The following is a 21,521-nucleotide window of genomic DNA, read 5'->3' as shown; positions in this document are numbered from 1 at the left end:
TAAAAAAATTATTTGTCTTAATAAGGATAATTCAAAATTTCGATAATAATAAAGGTAGTAATGTAAAAATTTAGTTACCAAAAAAATTGGAATTATTTTAAAAAAGATAAGCATAAAATTATAAAATTTATTACAGATATTACAGATATTTAAAAAAATAGAGAATAATAAATTTAGAAAAGTCAATAAAAAGACAATTGAAAATTTAGAAATATAAAAAAATTGACAGTTTTATTAATTATTCGTAAACTTAAAAAATAGCCATATCTAAATATAGACCAGTAAATTTAGATATATGTTTAATTTTGGACATCTCTAAATATTTACAAATATAAATTTTTACAATTGATAACAAAGACGATTAAAAACATAGTAATCATAAAAAATAAGTATTAAGAAATTTAAAATACAAAAGATAGCTAAAAATTAATTAATTTTCCTGTGTGACCGCTGCTCCAGGAAGTTATTAAGTTATTTGCGATCAATTGTCCTGTTATTTTTAAAACACACCAAGATTTTGCTTTTAATCTTGGTAAAAAAATATTTATGTAGACCCGAAACTACCAACAGCTCCTGTGACCGCTGCCCTAGGAAGTTGTTAAGTTATTTGCGATCGATTTTCCTGTAATTTTAAAAACCAACAGAGATTTTACTCTGTCTATTAAAAGAGATTGTCTAAAAGACAATCGATCAAAAATAACCTACAACTTCTTGGAACAGCGGTCACAGGAGCTGTTGGCAGTTTTGGGTTTACGTAATTATTTTTTACCAAGATTAAAAGCAAAATCTTGGTATGTTTTCAAAATGACAGGACAATCGAACGGAAATAACTTTACAACCTCCTAGGGCAGCGGTCACAGGAGCTGTTGGCAATTCTGGGTCCTCGAAAATATTTTTCACCAAGATTAAAAGCAAAGTCTCTGTGGATTTTTTAAATTAAAAGACAATCGATCGCAAATAACTTTACAACTTCCTGGGGCAGCGGTCACACAGGAAAATTAATTAATTTTTAGCTATCTTTTGTATTTTAAATTTCTTAGTACTTATTTTTTATGATTACTATGTTTTTAATCGTCTTTGTTATCAATTGTAAAAATTTATATTTTTAAATATTTAGAGATGTCCAAAATTAAACATATATCTAAATTTACTGGTCTATATTTAGATATGGCTATTTTTTAAGTTTACGAATAATTAATAAAACTGTCAATTTTTTTTATATTTCTAAATTTTCAATTGTCTTTTTATTGACTTGTCTAAATTTATTCTTCTCCATTTTTTTAAATATCTGTCATTTCACTTGTTTGTTTTTATTATTTGTCGAATTTCATATAGATATCTTATTTTTAAATTTTATAATTTTATGCTTATCTTTTTAAAAATAATTCCAATTTTTTTGGTGACTAAATTTTTACATTACTACATTTATTGTTATCGAAATTTTGAATTATCCTTATTTAGACAAATAATTTTTTTATTATTTCTAATATAATATTTATATAAATTTTTTACTTAGTGATTTCTTTATTTAGAGTTGGCCAAATTTTGATGTTTCCATTTTCCGTAAAATTCTTTACCGGTACGAATCATTGAAAGGCATTGTATAAATAATTATAATTAATTTAATAAATTAAAACTTTTCGAATAAATTTTTGTTATTTATTTTTTAACCTAAAAACATAGTGATCGATTGATCAATTGAACCGATTTATCAGATTTATCTCGACTTATATTGTTAGTGATAACATCATATGCATAAAATTGTAATATATGTATGACTTCCGTCAATACATTAGACGAAAAATAGACAGTATGTACTTTTATAGTATAATAATTCAAACAAGTATAATATGCATACCCATCTGCATCGCATATATCGTGGTTGTACATAGTATATCTCGTTGCATTTAAAATTTTATGATTCAAGCTCGAGATATTGCAGTCGTTTAACATGACGACAAGTCTTTGTCTCTTGTTTTTTCATTTTTTCATTTTTTCATTTTTTCGTCTTTTCGTCTTTTCGTCTTCTCGCCAGATCGTCCCTGTCCATCAATGAATGTCGTATGTTTATTTCATTTTCTTTGCCTCTGCAATTACCCAACAAAACCCATAATTTACCTCTTATCAAAAATTTACATTTTGATCCTGCTATTACCATTAAATTAATATAAAAATACAAATATAAATAAATAAATAAAAAAAAAAACATCCTGTATATTATATTTTTTTTTTTTATTATCGATTAGATAACGAAATCTGCGTTAGTTTATAGAGGCCGCCGTCACTCAATAAATAATTAATTGTAATAAATTATTTAAATTATCTGGATTAAATAACAACGAAATTGAATTACAAAGTCTTAAAATTAGTACACAGTCTATTTACATCACTTTTATAATAATAACATTTTATTGTTATTATTTTAAAATTTATCAATTATTATTGTAGGTAGTTAAAATGGAAGAAGAAGAAGAAGAGGAAGAAAAAAAAAGTGACATTGTTTAAAGTGAGAGTAATGGGAAAAAAATAAACCTGATAAGTGATAAGGATCTATGTTGATGCGATGGTATTGAATTATAATTTGAATTGGGATACATGAATAAAATTGTCTGGATGTAAATTAAAGTCATGGAATAATTTTATAAAAATTTTCCCAGCAGGTACACTGGTGTTTTGTAAAAAGAAGAAAAAATTTAAGGAAAAAAAAAAAAATTAGAGTGTAAGATGGAAGACATATCTGATGATTGATCAGTGATCAGTGATCAGAATAGCGTATTGGGTGGTGACTTGCTGACCGGATTGTTGCACCAGCTACATACAAAATCAGTTAAATCATTTTAGGGCTGTCTGAATATTTATAGGTCAATTTAGTGTCCCTGAATGAATTATTAATGAACCTTTTGTTATCATTTCGCATTGTATCGAGTCTTGTGTCTCGTCACTAGTCACTAGTCACTATGTGAGAACAGAGGACAACTTTGTGTTATGCTTTTAGTTAAAAATTAAATACTAATTGTGAGTCATAGTCATAGTATAGCTTTTGATATATTTGGAAATGTAAGTGTTATCATATATGACAGTTATATAACAGTTGAATTCAGGTGAAAAAATAGGATATAGTTATAAAATAAGTATCTAGCCGACTTAATAGACTTGATAAATAAAATATATATACCAGTTGAATGAAAAATCAAGGCCAAGGAGTCTAATCTAGTTGGTTAATTCCGCAAACTCTTTCATAATACAACTCTTTCGACACCTATATGTATCCTAAACAACCGTTCCTACTTTTAATTATGTTGGCCCCTAATTAATTATCCTCCTGATTTTAAATATCATTCTAGTATCGAGTGTCGTGTCTCGTGTCTCGAGTCTCGAGTCTCGAGTCTCGAGTACCGAGTAGAGTTTTGCCTTGAGAAAAAAAAATTACATAATCCTGTTACGTGGTAAAAGTTTAGAGGTAAAAGATTCGTTAAAATTAAAATCGGATTAGCAACGCTAATACCCCATACCAGATCAAAATATCAAATTACAAATTACATTACTAAATAAATTAATCAATTAAATAATTAAAAAAAAAAAAAAAAAAAAAAAAAAAAAAATACAATACTTTTAAATCTATTATCAGGAAAAAAACTTGTCTACATAACTTTCTTCAGCGCGTGTCTGTAAATCGCGAAAGTATGTAAATAAATAAATATATATTATAATAATTTTTAGTTTTTAATTGATTAGTAAAATACAAATAAATAATTTTCAGACTAAATAAATGACAGATCTGTTAAATGAGGTCGAGCTTGATGCTCCAGAAATTAAAGCATATGCGTTTAACGTAAAAGGATAAATAAAACAAAATATCGAAAAGTGTACCAGCCACGCGCGACTACCGACCAGTAAGTGACCAGCTACCAAAACCAAAATAATGTATATGAAAGGATCAAGGATCTACGTTTAAAGATGTATACATGTTTATATATATATATATATATATAATTGACCGATAAAAATTTATGAAAACAAAAGGAAAGTACCGCTATTCTTAGTCAGAATTTAAGCTTGTCCTGATGCCTGTCCTGGACCGAGTAGACATTTAGCCACTTGGTGCCTGTCGAGACTCAAGGCTCAAAGAAGATCAATATCATATCAAGTGTTGGAGAACTTTTTACATTGCTAATTTATTTTTTTTTAACCGAAAAAATTCCAAAATAATATTCGTTTGAGTAAATCCAAAATAGCTATCTATAATGCTCGAGTTTTTAGTAAAATTTTTTTAAAAAGCTTACTAAAAAAATTTGATGTTTTTCAGATATTTAGATACCGATTATCTGTTCTACTTTTCAATTTGTTTACAAACAACTCAGACGTATAAATTGTGTGAATGTGTCATGTGAAAGTATTACTTGTTTGCTTGTAAAATAAAATACTTATTAAATATAACCTACCATCCTAGATTTTAAATCAACTGGTGACTAGAAATTTGAATAGCGCGCCTAAATTTTAACCAATAATGAATCGTGGCCCGTTTTTTGCGAGTTTCAACCTTTGACTAACTTCAAGACTTTCATCTATTGCACGCCTCATAGCGCGAAGCGCGTGAGGTTGTGCTTTATACTCGACTCGTCAAGGTCAAGCAATTTTGTGATCTTTAAATGTCTCTATCACAACCATATTACACTTATACAATAATATAAGTAGATGTACACGGAGAAAACACTTAAATTAAACCATCTTTTACTTTCTAAAATCATTTCATGTAGCTATTTTGAAAAAAAAAAAAAAAAAAAAAAACGTTTTGAAAAAAATTTTACGTGGACGTCCAGATGTCACCCCATTTTGGATGTACCAATGATTACTCCCGAACAAATTGATATTTCAAGACCGAACTTTTTTTATTAGTTTACGAATGCGATGAACTGGGTCCGTATTTCATATCAGTAGCCTAGTTTACGTATTTTGTTTTTTTAAATTGAATTTTTATTAAAATTTATTATGATATAACCGTACAAAGACAAACGAATTTTTCTTATTTGTCACGCGAAAACTATGACGCCACTTGATAAAGCTAGATTTTTTTAGACTGCGTGCGCATATAACAAGAAAAAAGGGCGCTGATATTTAAAAAAAAAAAAAAAAATACTCTGTAAGAAATTACTTAATTATAATTTTTTTTTTTTTTTTTTTTTTTTTTTTTTTTTTATGGGTTGGCAATAGCCTAGTCGGCTCGGTGCCCGCTTTTCGAAAGAGTGGGACCCGGGTTCGATCCCGGCACGCACCAATATTTTTCAGTGATTATAGATAAAAATATGTGCGTTAAGTTGCCAGCCTCTGAACGTGGCAGAGATAGCCGGGCGGCACACATCTGACTTGAGCGATCACCCATTTTAAGCAACAACTTGAATGAGTGACCGCTCTAGTCAGCGTTGGCTAGCGCGAGGGATCTCTGTACACTAGGAGAAGGGCCTAATGCTTCAGTGGTCGATAAAGAAGAGTTTCTTATCAATCACTGTAGACTTAGCCCAGCTCCAACTGTACTATCATGGGTTTTCTCTGTGGTTTCCCCATGATTCTGTTCCAACAGCCTGAGAGGCAAGGTGCAGGGTAAATACGGTACAGAAAGCACAAGTCGGACCACAGCCGCAAAAATAAAAGCAGGAAATTCGATAATAAAGCAGGAAATACAGGTTGAGGATATAAACAATTGTAAAATGTAACAGAGTTATTAAAATAACTGTACATCTGGAAACAATAAAAAAAAAAAAAAAAAAAAAAAAAAAAAAAAATTTTCTTTTTTTTTATCAGTTACACAATTTATTTTTTCTTAAAAAATGAATGAGCGTTATGAGGCGTGCACTTTTGGATTTTCCAAACTTTTTTATAATATAGGATTATATTATATAATAATCTTAATAAAAAATAAAAGTTTGTTAATTTTTTTTTTTTTTTTTTTTTTTTCCAGGAATATTAAAAAAAAAAAAAAAATTCAATTTTTAATTTAATGCGAAATAAAATATTTTCAACTTATGTTAATTTTTTAGGTGAATTATATCCTTATATATATTATAATAGAAATTATATTAAGTCAATAATAATAATGATGATACAAAAGTTGGCTTTAAATAAATTCGATCGACAAAAATGAATTTGCATTTAAGCGAGCCGTATAGTAGTGACCGTGACCTCCAGATTTGTCTCATAAATGAAGTTTAATATTTCACAAGAATATTTACCCGGAAGAGCATCTTTAAATTTTATTATTTAAACTTGCCATCTGATTTTATATAATATAAAAAATAAAAAAAGCTGATATAATAAAGAACAGGGATTATACAAATATACAAATAAAAATTTAAAAGATACGATAATTTGTAATGCATTATGTAATTGAAGACGCATTGGATAGTCTATCGATTGCGAATGCTGAAACTGAAGGATAAAAAAATAAAAAAAATTTTAAGAGACTTGAGACTGCTTTTTGAATAGCAAATTCAGCGTAGGTGCCCTCCAACGGAGAATTAATCATTATTTTTATTTTTTTTTCTTCTTCTTCTTTTCCTTTTTTATTGTATCTTTGTATCTCTTTTATTTTACAAAAAAAGTTTGCAAGTCACGTGAACAGAGCGCCCGAAAAGATGAATTACATTTAAATATTGAATTTTTTATTTTAACATTTGAATTGTCTCTAGTTCATCGTTTGACCATGAAATTGATAAAAAAATTTTTTTTTTTTATTTTACTTTTATTTTAAGTTACACATTTTACTTTGTAATTTCAGCATATATTTTTTTTGATTTTGATTTTGATTTTGACGAAGAAAAAAAAAAACGAAAAAAAAAACGACAATCAGTGTAAGTAAAATTTAAAATCAAGAAAAATTAAATAAAAATGATTCCTCTATTTCTCTGTTTCACTCTTGTTATATATCGACCAAACACGCGATTCGCGGTTACCATGACAAGACTCGCGACTTGCTTGTAGTCTGACTCGTATCGGCATTGTCACTTGTTTACGGTCAATATTTATTTTATTTATTTGGACAAACCATCACTACTATTATTATTTTTTTATAACAAATTAGACTTTGATGAGTTGGTTGTTTGAGTAAAAGTAGATTTTGTCAGCAGTTAAAAGACTTTTTAAATGGAAACCAATGGTGCTCTTGATTTACAATCGCTCGACCAAATAGATCTTGATGATCTTGAAAAAGTTTATAAACAAGATAATTTAATTGATATAAAAAGTTTTACCAACGTCGAAAAAAGTATTGACAAAAATAATTCTCAAGTAAAAATTATTATTAATAATAATAATAAAGAGTTTATCAGCAAAAACATTGATGGTGAAATAAATGATAAAGCTCCTGAGCTTATTGGAGAAATAATAAAAAATAATTATTGTTTTGATCAACATATTTCGGATGATAATAATAAAATAATAAAAGATAAAGTTTATCAATTCAACGAAAAAGAACATGGAATGAGGTAATTATTGTGTATTAATATAAATCGTTAATGTTTATAATAAAATTTTGATTTAAGGATGACAGAAAATTTAATAAAAAATCACTGTAAAAAAGAGGGTTTATATGTTACGCCTCATCTCAATGACGTCCTCTATCTCCATTATAAAGGATTTTCATACATTGAAAATCTGAGCAAATACACGGGTCTTAAGTGCCTGTGGCTGGAGAATAATGGAATACGGGAAATCGCTAATCTCAGTAATCAAGCTAAATTAAAATCTCTCTATTTACATCATAATTTAATCAGTAGAATTGAAAATCTTGAACATCTTACGGAGCTTGATACGCTAAATTTAGCTCACAATACTATAAAAAAAATTGAAAATTTAGGCAAGTATAATATTTCAATAAAAATACTTAAAAGTATTTCTTACCTATTTATAAAATTATAAAATTATTTATAGATTGTCTAAAAGTTCTCAATACCTTAAACTTATCCTACAATTATCTCAAGAGCGTTGAAGATATTGACCATCTGAAATATATTAATTCACTGTCAGTTGTTGACGTGTCGCATAATCAAATCGAGTCACCAGAAGTTATTGAGGTATGCATCTACCTACACATTTAAATAATAATAATAATGATTTGTGTAAAAAATAAATTGACACAGATTCAAAATTATTATTTTTTTTTTTTATCTAGATTTTTAGCGCTATGAAATCTTTACGAGTACTGACATTAATGGGAAATCCGGTTGTAAGAACCATTAAGCCCTACCGTAAACTAATCATTTTAAAATGTAAAAATCTTTGTTATCTTGACGACCGTCCGGTATTTCCCATCGACAGAGCCTGTGCACTAGCTTGGTATTTATTTTTTAAATTTACATTTTAATAAATATTCATAAATATTTATTTGACTTAGGGAACGCGGGGGTGCTCAACAAGAAAATCAAGAACGTCAACGGTTGACTAAAGAGGAGCACAAAAAATTAACAAATAGTATATGTGCTTTAATTAATATTAAAAGTATTGAAGAAAAAAATTTTTTTCAATTAAACAATTAAAACTTGGCAAGTAATGTTTATTATCTATCTTCCGAAATAATTTCAATTAATAAAATTTCTTTGATTATTTATAAATTAATTATGATTTGGTAAAACACAAATATAATTAAAAAAAAGGTAAATTTTTTTTTTTTAATTATTAAAATAATCAACTAAAATTCACACAACCAACTAATAAACTTTAACCAAAATTTTCAGAGGTCAAGGTAACACAAAATAAATCAAACAATTATAATTATTATTCATATTATTATTATTTTTCTTTAAATACCTACATACATTATTGTTATTATTATTATTATTATTATTATTTTTTTTTTTTTTTTTTTTTCATTATCCACATTCACATTAAATATACTGACGTTTGATGGCAATGAATGAGCCTCGGTGAAGTAATGATAAGGTTATTAACTTATTATCATTATTATTATTATTATTATTATCATCACTATAATAAACAATAATAAAAATAATAATTTATAATTGTTGTTAATTTGAGATTACAACGCCAATGATGAATGAATATAAATAATTTCGCCAGTATCAGAAATTTATACGTTACTTATTTTAATATTATTATTATTATTATTATTATTAAAACACGGTACAAGTTAATTGTTTCCCATTCATACTAAAGAGATAAGAAAAGTTTTTTTTTTTTATGCAATGGGCGCTGACGCTGTCGTAATTATTGCGTCCATATATTACTATTTGTATATATTTAATTATTATTATAATTATCATCCACTTAATTGGCTTGTTTTGTGAATATTAAAAGCCGTAGACAAAATTATTCGTGTAATATCACGCTCATTCTATTTTATTTATTTATTATTTTTTTCTCATTAATAATATATTAATTAAAGTTTAAATTAAAATAACAAACTAACAAAAAGAAATTAAAGCGCGAGTTTTATTCACTTGGACCATTTAATTATTATTATTATTATTATTATTATTAACAAAATGATAGACCTATAATTACTACACCCCTTTGTCATTTTTTATTTTATCGCTCTTGATTGGATCAATTTGATATTGTTTATTTAATATATTATTAGATTATTATTATTACCAAGCTTATATTTTTAAGTAAATTATAATGTTTATACTTATATAATTGATAATAAATAAATAAAAAACTAAAAATTTAATTCAGTATCAAATCCTTGAAAAACCTAATCTTGTCAGTTTAAAATGCAGTACTTGGGGTTAAAAAATTTAAAAAAGCAAGAAAATTATTACATATGTAGATTGTTATTATAGTGTTGTACCACTTTAGATAAATCAAGCGTTAAATATCAATTATTAAATATTCATTTATAATCGATAATGTTTGTCCGTTAACTATAGTAGCTGATAATCCCGTATAATACGTATATAATAATAGTTTAAATGTTATATAAAAAATTGTTGAAACCGTCTTGTCTATCTACCGTTTAACAGTAAAGACACGTACCCTCCATACATCATTATTATTATTATTATTATTATTATTTATATTATTATTTTGTTAGTTAATATACACATTAATTATTTTTTTGGCTTGTACTCCTCATTCGCTTAACTCATTCATATTTTTTCGTATTCGGTAATTTTTTTAAAAATCGTTTGCTTGAAATTTTAAACTCGAAAGAGGCAGTTGTTACTGACGTCGAGCGTCATTTTGCAATTTTAGAAAAAAATAAATAAATATTTGGCGTATAAATATGTGTGATATATAATTACTTGGTGCGTTAGTCAATGAAATAGGACTCAATTAATAAAAATTTTACTTAATTAAATAAAAAAAAAAAAAAAAAGTAAAAGGTATTTAATTAAATAACAAGTTTGTTTATTTATCTTTTTCACTTTTTTTTTCTTTTTATTTTTACTATGACTAGATTTATAAATTTAGTAATTTTTACTCAAATTTTAATAAACATTACTTAGTTAAATGATAAATTAAAGGACCAAATGTGAATGAAGCTCGCGGATAACGCGTTAGTACAAAAGGGTTTACAAGATCTAGATACAAAAAATCGCAGATCATACTTGTGCTTTTGCAGTTATTATTATTATTATTATTATTAATATTATTTTTAATTATTATTATTATTATTATTATATAGATAAATTATTTATTGTTTACATAATAATAACAATATGATCTTAATTACGGAAAGGCAAGATTTGATTGAAAAACGCAGGAGTAAATTGACCGAATTACAATCTTGTAATTAAAATTATTTTAACAAAGTTTATTTATAATTTTAAAATTTAAGATTGATTTCAAATTATCTAGCCCCTGTCGTAAATAATTAAATACCTTACATACTAATTTATTATTATTAGTTACTTATTAATTAATAACTTACATTATTATTATTTTAAATGCAGTCACTAAAAATAAATTTTCGAGTCCTATTTCATTAATTATAACTGTAAATAGTGGGGAAAAAAAAAAAATAATGAATTTTAAAAAAATGTCAAAGTTTAGTATGATTTATTTTTTTCTATTTAATTATTAATATGAATTTATTATTATCTGGACTATTTTTGTTAAAGATTTAGCTTATGGCAAAGGTCTATACAAAATAAATAACATATTAAAATAATTAACACCGTAATTAATAGTAATCATAGTATTAATATTATTAATATTTATTGTAAAAATGAATGTTTTTAATTAATATATTTTATTGTTTTGTTATTTTGTGTGATCGTATGTGCGCGAGGTTGCGTGATTTAAAGTGCTCTCGATTTATTAAACGTTAAGACGTTTTTAATCGATACGGATATTGCCAACAACATTTCGAGATTATTCGAGAACAGTATATTTGTTAATATTATGTATATATATAATATATATATATATATATATATTTAATATTTTTATCCTTAAGTCACGTGTGTATTGAACACAAAAAATTGATTTATTATCTATTAAATAAATGTTAATACCAACAAAATCCAGTGACTTATAGAGCTTTTTTCCAGCGGCACATGCAGACGAACTGATACTGTTGGTTCTGTTTACACTTTTTTTTTCTTTTTTCTTTTTTTTTTTTTTTTTTTTTTTTTGTTTGTTTGTTCTTTTTCTTTTATATACTTGAATTAATTAAAAACTCACAAATTCTAATTCCAAATACGTAAAAATGAGTCCCATGATCCCGTTGCCACTGCCATTCCATCCTCGGTTACTCCAAGACAAGAAACACGATTATCATGCCCCGCAAGTATTCCTGAATTTTAAAAATATTATTCAATAAAATCCTATTTAATTGTATTAAATATACACTAAGAAAAATAATTTATATTTTAAAAATATAATAAACAATATATAATTAGTTTATTATTTTTGTTAGTGTAATTGAGAAGGACTAATAAATATAAATAATTCACTTCTCAAGATAATTAATAAAAAAATAATTGATATAAAAATGACTACCTGCACGTTCACTTTTCATAGAATCCCAAACATTACAATTAAAATCATCGTAACCAGCTAACAAAAGTCTACCACTTTTGCTAAATGCTACACTTGTAATACCACAAATAATGTTATCGTGACTGTACATTGCTAATTCTTGATCAGCACGTATATCAAAAAGTCTGCAAGTTGCATCATCAGATCCAGTAGCAAATGCATAACCATTGGGGAAAAACTAAAAAATATATAAATATTATTTAACAGAAACTTTTAATAATAAATAAATATTATTAATTACCGTAACGGCATTTATATCACTTTCATGACCAGGGAAAGTTTGTTTGCAGGAACCTTCACGTATATCCCATAATTTAGCGCTAGCGTCACAAGCACCAGAAACAAAAGTTCTCATGTCTGGTGCTAATGATAATGACATTACATCCCCGGTATGACCAATAAAAGATGTGCACTGTTGGCCAGTTTCTATGTCCCAGAGTGCACAAGACATGTCTCCAGAACTGGTGACTATTTGATTATCATCGATAAATCGACAACAGGATAAATATCCGGTGTGTCCAGGTAGCTCACGGCTAACACGTACGTTACCCTCTCGAGTTTTCAGACTGTATATAGAGCAAATGTTGTCAAGACCTCCGCAAGCAACATAGCTTCCAGAAGGAGCGTACGCGCAGGTCATTACCCAGGATGACCTAAGTGGAATTGCGTGGACCTTATTCGTGGTATAACTGTCCCAAACAATTAATTTACCATCCTGGGATGCTGATACCAAATTCCTGTTGGTGTAATTGCTATTATTATTATTGATATTAAAACTTGTAGAGAGTTGATTAATACATACCTTGAATCACTTCCCCAATGCATAGCGTAGATTTTTGCCAAGTGACCACGTAACGTACGTCTTGTTCGCATTTGTATTCGACCAATTGGTTCCATTCCTGCTGTTGCTTGGACCAAACTTGTGTCACACGCCACTTTTCTTGCATCCTAAAAAATTTTTATTATTTAATGCCTATTTATTTTTAAAAATAGATTAGCTTTAACAGTAATAATGTTAATTTAAAAGTGATATTCATTGTTTAATTTTTTTTTTTTTTTACAACAATCAAGTGTCGCCGGTACTAGTATGATATATCAGAGTTGTAATAACTCACAAAAGCACAAAAGCACAAAAGCACAAGAATACAAGAATACAAGAATACGAAAACGAAGAGGGATGATGGTGGTATTGATCAGTGTTTTATGCCGCGCCCTACTACAAGCTCCCTCTTTACCCTAACATTTTTCAATGATATAAAAACTAAAATTAATAAATTTACCAACTTACTCGAATAGCATTTTTCAAAGTTTCCGCCTCCTGGCGAAGGCTATCTAATTCATTCATGTTGTTTTTTTTTTTTTTTTTCTGATTAAATTCACCAAAATAAGTTTTTTAAATTATTTTTCTTCTTCTTCTTCTTGTCGTGCTTTTATTTTAGTTTATCTTCTTCGGAAGCTCCAATAAATTAAAGCCTGTTTATTCTAAACGGCTGGCGTCCTCTTTTCCTTTGCCAGTTAATATTCTTCTGTCTGTAATTTCTCCAACACAGTCACCTGCTGACGCCAGCCGAAGTCGTTACCAGCTACCACTTTTTCAGCCTTTTCCGCCCCTGTAAAAAAAAAAAAAAAATAGCAAATGTATTCGATATCTTATGATGATAATAATAATTATAGTATAATGAAAATAAATGTATTGTTATTTATTTTATAACAGATAATAAAATTATAAGATTTTTGGGCAATCGTCCAGTGGATTTTTTTTTTTTCCAAGCAATAACCTGTTGATTCTTTAAAATTATATGGCGAATTGCCACAAGCCTACGTCCGTGACCTAGTAAGAACAGAACCTTTATAAGGTCCACGCCCACTCTCTCTTTCTTTTGCTAATATATGTTGCAGTTGTTGTTATTATTAACTATCAAAAATAAAAAAATCAAAGTCTCTTTTAAGAAATTTAAGTATTTTTAAAAATTTTGCGAATGCGTTTCCAAAAAAAAACTTTTAAAAGTGAGAATTGTGTAATTATAGAACGATAAATATAATAATTAATATTAATATTTTTTTTTTTTATTTCTCACATAAAATTGTCACTTACTGGACACCTCGTATCGTCACGATATCATTTCCACCTCTTCATAACTAACCTCTTGACGTCAATTAGCACGCCCTCAGAACCGGACACACTTTTTATTATTACTCAAAAATGATAATAAAAAACTTAATAGTTAAATTTTATTGAATATTTTAGGTGAGTTATGTAAAATCCACATGATTGATTCATTTAAATATATGTAAAAATTAAAAGATGTAAGTATGTAATCCAATATTTAATTTTTTGTAAAATATAAAAATATTAGCAACACATTTAAATCGGTTTATTGGAATTAACAATGAGGAACGACGGAAGCACACGAGGAAGAGAATGAACCAGAGAATATGCCTATGGAGGGAGTGCTAAGAAGAAAAAAAAAGTGACTTTGGTGGTGGTGGTGGTGGTGGTGGAGGTGGAGGTGGATGAAGAGGAAGAGTGACGTCGGTTGCGTACTGGCTCGGGTTGTACGACTCGAAATCGATGAGGGAAACAGCTCAACGCCCCACTCGAGACTACTGCGGTCGTCCAAGTTCTCTATTGTCTCGTTTTTATTTTTTTATTCATTTCTTTTTTTCCTTACTAATTTAAAAAATAAATACATTTGAATTATAGACATACAATCTATATATATTTATTAATAAACAAAAGAAATTGTTATAAAAAAAAAATAAGCAAATGATAATAATAAAATAATTGTAATAAATAAATAAATAAATAATATATAAAAATAACGACCACACCCAGTATTTACGATGAGATTACGTCCGATTAAGCAGGATTGTCAAGACTTTAAACGGTTGTTGCTAATATTGAACCTAGACTAGATTTTTACTGTATATTTATCCATACATATATATACATGATGCTACTGGATAATACTTGTTCATCAGTTGATTACGCTTCGGCTCTTACATTACGGGTCATTAGCCTACAATTCTTACAACTCTTTTAATATTTATTTAAGTTATAAAAAATAATAAGAAAAAAATTCTAGGGTTGATTATTTGTATTGGCTACCGCGGAAATTAGCAAACATTGATGGCAGATGCTCAAGACGGTTGGATGACACCTGCTGTATACATTATTACATACTTGTAAAAAATTTTTTTTTCTTTTCAATATTAATTATACTAAAAATTTTTCTGTATCGATATGAATGACGTCAAACTCTGACGTTACACATATAATAGAGTAAGTAAATTCATTGCGTCGACGCGGGTCGCGAGCATTTTTTTAAACTTATTCTTTATGCAAGTTTATAGAGATTGTTTATCAGATCAAAGAGCTGGATGCTAAAAAATTATTCCCGATTTTTCTCTTTTGTTATAAATATTTTTTATACTTGGGATAAATTTATTGACCTAATTTCAACTTTTCTCGGTGATTTATTTTCCGTATCAATCACCGGATAATATTCATTTATGATTTAATTTTATTAATTAAAAAAATTTTTTTCTTATTTTAGTAAAAATAAAAAAAAAAAACTTTTCTCTTTAATTGGTAAATAAGTGACGAAATCGTGGGATTGTCATTTAGGATGAAAGAAAAAAATTTACTTTTAAAATAAAAAAATTATTTATGTAAAAAAAATGATTAATTAAAAAAAAAAAAATAGAGTTACGCGTGCGCATTTAAAACACGCGCGTACGCATTACGCAAGAGAGATGACGCTTGTGCGTATTCTCACTAGATTAATTTCATTTAATAATTCAAATACGTGGGATTCTTAATACCAGCTCATAAAATAATTAGGTCGCAGAAATAAAATTTTTTCATTGACAACAAAAACAAATCTGTGACCCCCTCCCCTCCTGACCCCTCCAACGACCTGATGATCATCATTATTATCTACCCAATACTATCTAATCAATTAATAATTAACTAAAGAAAAAATAATATTAAAAGAATATCAATAAATAAAAAATAAAAACAGTAATAGTAACATGGTTAAATTTCAATCTTAAACGCTATTGATAAAGATACACCGTAAAAACACTGTATTTGACAGAATGGTCGCCATCTTTACGACTCACCCAAAACACAATCTCTCCTTTACTCTGTCAAACAATTAATCAACCAACAATCACTATAAAAAAAAAATAATTTAATTTAAAAAAAATTACCTGATTATTTAATTATTATTATTATTGATATTTTTTCAAAAACGATTTTTACTGCGGCTTGCGTTCATTTATTATTACAACAAAACACAAGCACGAGTCATATATTAAACATATCAACAGAATTTAAGAAAAGATGTTTTTTTTTTTTGTTTTTTTTTTTCTCACAGTAAATATATATATCTTTAAACTCTAGATAATATGAAAAAAAAATTTTATATATGTTTACTCAACACATATGACACAAACATGTAGGATAAATATAACACTGTGTCAGGTGTTTAAACAGAAGTAGCAGCGAGAACAGTAATAACAGCAACAGTCTTATCACCGGTAATATTTTTTAAAACACAATTTATAGTATTTTATTATTTATTAAATTTATTAAATTTATTGGATTTATTCAGCTTAAAGCTCGCGTCTACCGTCTACCGTCTACCAGACGTGTTAAGATGGTGTCCGATAGGTGGAGGTAATTATTATTATGATTATATTTTTTTTTTTTTTTTTTATATACTTCAGTACTTAATTGTTTTATATATAGATAGAGTTAAAGAACGCGGGATTATTACCGTCGCACAATTGTTTATTATTTTAATCAATTAAGCGCACCGTAAAATAATTACTTTTGTTTTATTTAAATATAATACTTTTATTAATATTTTTTATTTAAGTTAATCTCAATACTAGGAGCTCCTTTTACCAACGACATCGGCTTGCTGGCGAGCGGCAGGGTGGGGCTCCTTGAATGGACTCCCGTGGACCCCGTAGATACACGATTGTTAACGAATCAAACCGAAATTTATCGAGTTTAAACGATTTATAACGAAGATATCTGCGCAGCTTTTAAGCGGTAAATTTAAATTTTTGTTTTCTTATTGTGTCTTTTTTATCAACTAGTAGTAAGTAATTTTAATTATATATATATATATTTTAGATAATATTAGTGTTATCGACGGTTGATTTATGTTTTAATTATTTTGAATGTATTCATATATTATTATAGTTAAAACTACAAGGAATTATTCCACATGAAAGTAATTCAAATTAAATGTAAGAGTGATATTGGATATTAAAGTGTATTTTTCAATCAAACAATTGCTTCCCAATTGACATAAAATAACAATAATAATAATAATAGTAATTAAAATTATTAGGTAAAAGAATTAGAAAAAAAATTATCAACCACGATTATTGAAAAGATGATGATATAAAATAATATAAAATGAAAGTTTGATTAAAAAAAAATAGTGTTGATGTATTATAAATTTAGTTGGACAAATAAGTTAACTGATTAATAAAATAAGAGCAAGTTTAAACTATTGATTGATAAATAAATAAATGTATGTAAGTATGTACAGAAAGCAATGTCAGTCATCAGCATGCAATTAACTCATGAAATGTCGTGTGGAATGCAAAATTAAAGGGACGGTACTGTCTGATCGTACTTGACGATCTGAACACGCGATAATCCACTACAATGCATCGTCGCATTTAGTATGCAATTTAAAACTCCTGAAAGCCTCGTCATTATATTATATTATAAACCTTCTTCTACCTATATATATATAGATAGATATATAACACCAGATTACGACTGCTCACGTTCCTCAAATCTTTTTAACTATACTGAATAATCGTCCTCATTAACATTCGAGGCCATTAATATCCAATAAATCAACACTTGTGTCTCTATAAACATATATATGATTATTGATCAACAAATATCATTTATTTATTATTATTTATTATTTATTTATTTAAACATTTAAACATTTAATCCAAGGCTGTATCACTCTTATCAATCATGTTTTTTACCAACTGAAATATTAATGTATACAAATAACAAAAAAATTTTTAAAGATTTTAAGCTCATAGATTTTTACAACATCCAGAATAGTTCCGAACATAAAAACTTATAGCTTTTACTTATCTAAAATCCGAAAATCCGTTCTACTTTTCTGCTATCATAAATTTTTTTTTTCTATTTTCTACCAGAACGAAAACTCACCGAAAGGCTAACAAAATATTATCACCTAAATAAAAATAACAACCGTGTTAATTGTTTGTTATATAAATTTATCAAAATATAACTATGTTGTATTTATTTTTTCTTAATAGCATAGAATAGTTAAAGTTACAATGTTTTATCTAAGTTGTTAAATTCTTTTTTTTTTTTTTTTTTTTTCTGTCTCATTGTTTAATCTCTAGACTTTTTGTTTTTTACTTTTCCCGCCGGTGGGGGATTTAAATCTGCGGCTGCGTTGGTATTTTTACGCATGCGCAACTGTTCGCGCAACGCACAAAATATGTAGACAAACGAGAGCAAGTTAGGACTCGAAGTAAGACTCGGGCTCAGGATTCGCGTTAGCTGTTCCGTCGTCGCACTTGAGCCGTCAAGCCGATATAATCGGCATTATAATCTTACGTTGACGGCTTAACTTTTTAAGTAAAATTTTTATTATTAATTAATAGATTACTTAAAAAATTAATAGAAAAATATGTCGACAGTTGAGTGAAAATTTTTAAGTGGTCATTTTGTTTTGTTTTTTTTTTTTTTCGTTTCGTTTCGTTACGTTTATTATTATTTTTAGTCTACAATTATTAATAAAATAACAATGAGAGACAAAGTGTTGAAGAAAAACGGAAATAAACTGATTGTTGATGGTACTGAAAATCAAGTACAAAAATAAAACATGCCCCTGAGAGGCTGCCGATAGTAATGCACAGCTGACCAAGCGGTCACTTGAACATCGAATCTAAATAATAAAAAAAATTTATAAATAAAATAATTAATTAATTAACTTAACGTTACTTTGTTATTTAAAAAGCCACACGTGCCTCAGGTTTGTCACGTATCAATTTATAAATTTGTTGGTTTTTATTTTAAAGAAAAAGATATAAAAATAATTAAAAATAAAATAAAATAAAAAAAATAAGCAACGAACAAGTGGAGGATTATATACAACAAACAAACAAAAAAGAAAAAAAAAATTCTTAAAATGACGAGGCAAGTCATCATTTTAAATCACGTTTCAATCTTTCAAGACTACAAACCTACATTGTGGATCGATTTACATGTGGAGGTTTATTTAAACTCTCTTGATTATAAATCAAATCTCATAAGCAAAAGGGTCCAGAACCTAGTAAAAGAGACGACATATACAGTCCTAGATTCCTAGACTGAACATTTTATTTATTATTTATGATCAAAATAACAACTAAAATAAATAATAATATTTACAATAAACCGACAATCACACAGTGCATTTATTTTTCCGTATTAATAATAATTACTATCGGATTAGACAATTACTAAATTACACTAGTTGAATTAAACAGTAAAGGTAAACTAACCGAAAAATAAAAAATATTAAATATTAAATAAAAAATAAACGGGTTGTCGAATAGATAAAAATTATTATTTACTAATTATCGAAAAAAAATAGCTGATTATTAGAAGATTTGTGGAAAAAAAAATCTTGGCAACGGATAATACTAAAAATTCCCTGCGACGCTTTTTCGAATACACGCATTCACATCGGCCTTCAGCTATTAAATTTTATTTTTCAGCAAATGCTTTTTAACTATTTGCTCTATATACGTGTCTTTTATATAAAAAAATTTAAATTTATTAATAATAATAATAATAATATAAATAATAATTTTAATTATTAAGTGTAAATAAGTAATTATTATGCTCAATTCGTGCTGTGCTTTTTTATATACTCTTGACAGTGAGTGTTTATTTTGGTAGTGCGTAGTGCCGAAACTCTTGTTATTCATATTTATATTTAAATATTTGAATATTTAAATATTCAATTATTGTTTACGACTGTTGTTGATAGTGCCAGTTATTGTTAGGTAATAGTGGTCCAAAAGGACATAAAAATAAGGGATGCCTGTCAGAAGGGGCCACGTTGCACCAAGGACCACCATTATCGAAACCATCATTAGAAAATTTGATACTCATGGTAACCCATTATTATATTTATTATTTTCAATTTATACTTTAACCTTTTTATTTATAAACAATAATTATTATTACATTACAATGACTTTATTATTATATCTCAAATTTTAAGTTTTAATAACTATAAATTAGAGCTTCAATTCCCAGTAACAATAATTTTCACATTTTATTGAGTATTTATAAAATTTAGATTTTAATTATAAAAAATCTAGATTTAAATCTAGAAATCGTATTTTTTCATGTGATAAATCAATTTAAAAAGAAAAAACAAAATAGGTACTAATAATTTACAATTATCTTTAAAAATAAATCATTTAAGGTAAAAGCCCCAATATATGATCATGTACCAGTATATGATCACTCCATGTATTTGTATACCTATATTTGTGAATATAGATATACAAATACATGGAGTGATCATATACTGGTACATGATCATATATTGGGGCTTTTACCTTACTTGTAGAAATTTTAGACTGTCAAAAAAAAAAAATATTTCACAATATTTACTGACAGTAATTCATCAAAATAAAATTGAAAAATTATGTACACGTACGCAACATAAATTACCTGTAAAAATTTAAACATATTTTTTAATAAAAAAAGTAACATCATGAAAGACAAAATCGATTATCAATAAATATACAAATAAATGAATGGAATAATTTAAAAAATTGTATGGTTGATATAAATCAATTTTAACCTATCATGAATCTTGATACACCGTATTAACATTTAGTGGCCTTGACCGTGTAATTCTCTTGTTAGATTATAAAATTTCTAATGACAAAAATAATCGTTATTTATATCACAAACTGTAATTTATCTAAATAGTCCTTACTATAAATTATTACTTTGTACCAACACCGTCTATATAATAATAATAATAATAATAATATATTATAATAGCGAAATCACGAATTGATTATCTAAAATTAATTTATCAATCACATCAATTAAATAAAAAGAAATATGAAAATAAAAAAAAAAAACAATCCGGATTAGTCGGAAGCTAATCGAAATAGACAGACGGATAGATTTCACTGCATCCGTACAAGTTTTAACGTAACATATGTACCGACTCTAATACCTTAAAATTTATATTCTAAATGACAATTGTCCTCTTTTTTTTTTTCTTTCTCTCTTTCTTTCTTTCTTTTTATATCCCTTTTCTTAATGTTAATTTCAACTAATGGCTTCTAATCCGACATTTATTAAACTGAAAATAAAATATTTTATCCCTCGGCTAAGGCTTCGACTTTGCCGCTATAATAATTAATAATTATATAGATAGATACCTGAAGGTTTATTATTTCCATAATATTAAAGCTGATTAACA

General features: G+C 26.9%; 3 protein-coding genes and 1 long non-coding RNA gene across 23 annotated transcripts in view; 3 read left to right on the top strand and 1 right to left on the bottom strand.

Annotated features, from left to right (window-relative positions):
* Positions 1–1,743: 1,743 nt before the first annotated feature.
* LOC123269429 (guanine nucleotide-binding protein G(I)/G(S)/G(T) subunit beta-1) lies at positions 1,744–16,877 on the bottom strand. 6 transcript variants are annotated; one of them, XM_044735132.1, is made up of 7 exons: positions 16,439–16,877; positions 13,286–13,607; positions 12,800–12,945; positions 12,239–12,749; positions 11,959–12,175; positions 11,641–11,752; positions 1,744–2,087 (listed from the first exon to the last, which is right to left on the bottom strand). In XM_044735132.1, exons 2-6 carry the CDS (start codon positions 13,340–13,342, stop codon positions 11,646–11,648), a joined length of 1,038 nt encoding a protein of 345 aa, XP_044591067.1. In that variant the 5' UTR covers positions 13,343–13,607; positions 16,439–16,877; the 3' UTR covers positions 1,744–2,087; positions 11,641–11,645. The 6 variants fall into 6 exon arrangements, with proteins under 6 accessions (XP_044591067.1, XP_044591064.1, XP_044591069.1 ...); XM_044735129.1 differs by lacking the exon at positions 1,744–2,087 and having other exon boundaries at positions 11,604–11,752; XM_044735134.1 differs by lacking the exon at positions 1,744–2,087 and having other exon boundaries at positions 11,604–11,752; positions 12,239–12,734.
* On the top strand, positions 2,957–4,534 carry LOC123269432. The gene is made up of 3 exons (XR_006510408.1): positions 2,957–3,057; positions 3,629–3,681; positions 3,761–4,534. It is a non-coding gene; the product is annotated as an uncharacterized LOC123269432 (long non-coding RNA).
* LOC123269428 (dynein axonemal assembly factor 1) lies at positions 6,815–9,474 on the top strand. The gene is made up of 5 exons (XM_044735128.1): positions 6,815–7,478; positions 7,536–7,849; positions 7,924–8,066; positions 8,165–8,328; positions 8,387–9,474. Exons 1-5 carry the CDS (start codon positions 7,138–7,140, stop codon positions 8,526–8,528), a joined length of 1,104 nt encoding a protein of 367 aa, XP_044591063.1. The 5' UTR covers positions 6,815–7,137; the 3' UTR covers positions 8,529–9,474.
* Positions 16,878–19,869: 2,992 nt separating the features above from the next.
* LOC123269422 (potassium voltage-gated channel subfamily H member 6) overlaps positions 19,870–21,521 on the top strand; it is a 28,519-nt gene continuing 26,867 nt past the window's right edge. For 8 of the 15 annotated variants that reach the window (XM_044735107.1, XM_044735113.1, XM_044735110.1 and 5 more), the window contains exon 1: positions 19,872–20,183. In XM_044735107.1, the coding sequence (XP_044591042.1) occupies positions 20,108–20,183 (76 nt within the window). In that variant the 5' untranslated portion in view covers positions 19,872–20,107. Of the gene's footprint in view, positions 20,184–21,521 lie in introns of all 15 variants that reach the window. The other 7 variants (XM_044735115.1, XM_044735116.1, XM_044735108.1 and 4 more) reach the window with 5 other exon arrangements.

This window comes from Cotesia glomerata, linkage group LG7 (assembly GCF_020080835.1).
Source record: "Cotesia glomerata isolate CgM1 linkage group LG7, MPM_Cglom_v2.3, whole genome shotgun sequence".
Classification (NCBI taxonomy): domain Eukaryota; kingdom Metazoa; phylum Arthropoda; class Insecta; order Hymenoptera; family Braconidae; genus Cotesia; species Cotesia glomerata.
This window is presented reverse-complemented; position numbering and strand designations above follow the sequence as displayed.

Coding starts and splice junctions, on each gene's coding strand:
- LOC123269428 (XM_044735128.1), top strand. CDS start 7,138: ATGGAAACCAATGGTGCTCTTGATTTACAATCGCTCGACCAAATAGAT. Junction 7,479..7,535: donor GAAAAAGAACATGGAATGAG/GTAATTATTGTG, acceptor TTTTGATTTAAG/GATGACAGAAAATTTAATAA. Junction 8,067..8,164: donor AGTCACCAGAAGTTATTGAG/GTATGCATCTAC, acceptor TTTTTTATCTAG/ATTTTTAGCGCTATGAAATC.
- LOC123269429 (XM_044735132.1), bottom strand. CDS start 13,342: ATGAATGAATTAGATAGCCTTCGCCAGGAGGCGGAAACTTTGAAAAAT. Junction 12,750..12,799: donor CATTGGGGAAGTGATTCAAG/GTATGTATTAAT, acceptor TAATAATAATAG/CAATTACACCAACAGGAATT. Junction 11,753..11,958: donor TATGAAAAGTGAACGTGCAG/GTAGTCATTTTT, acceptor TTTAAAATTCAG/GAATACTTGCGGGGCATGAT.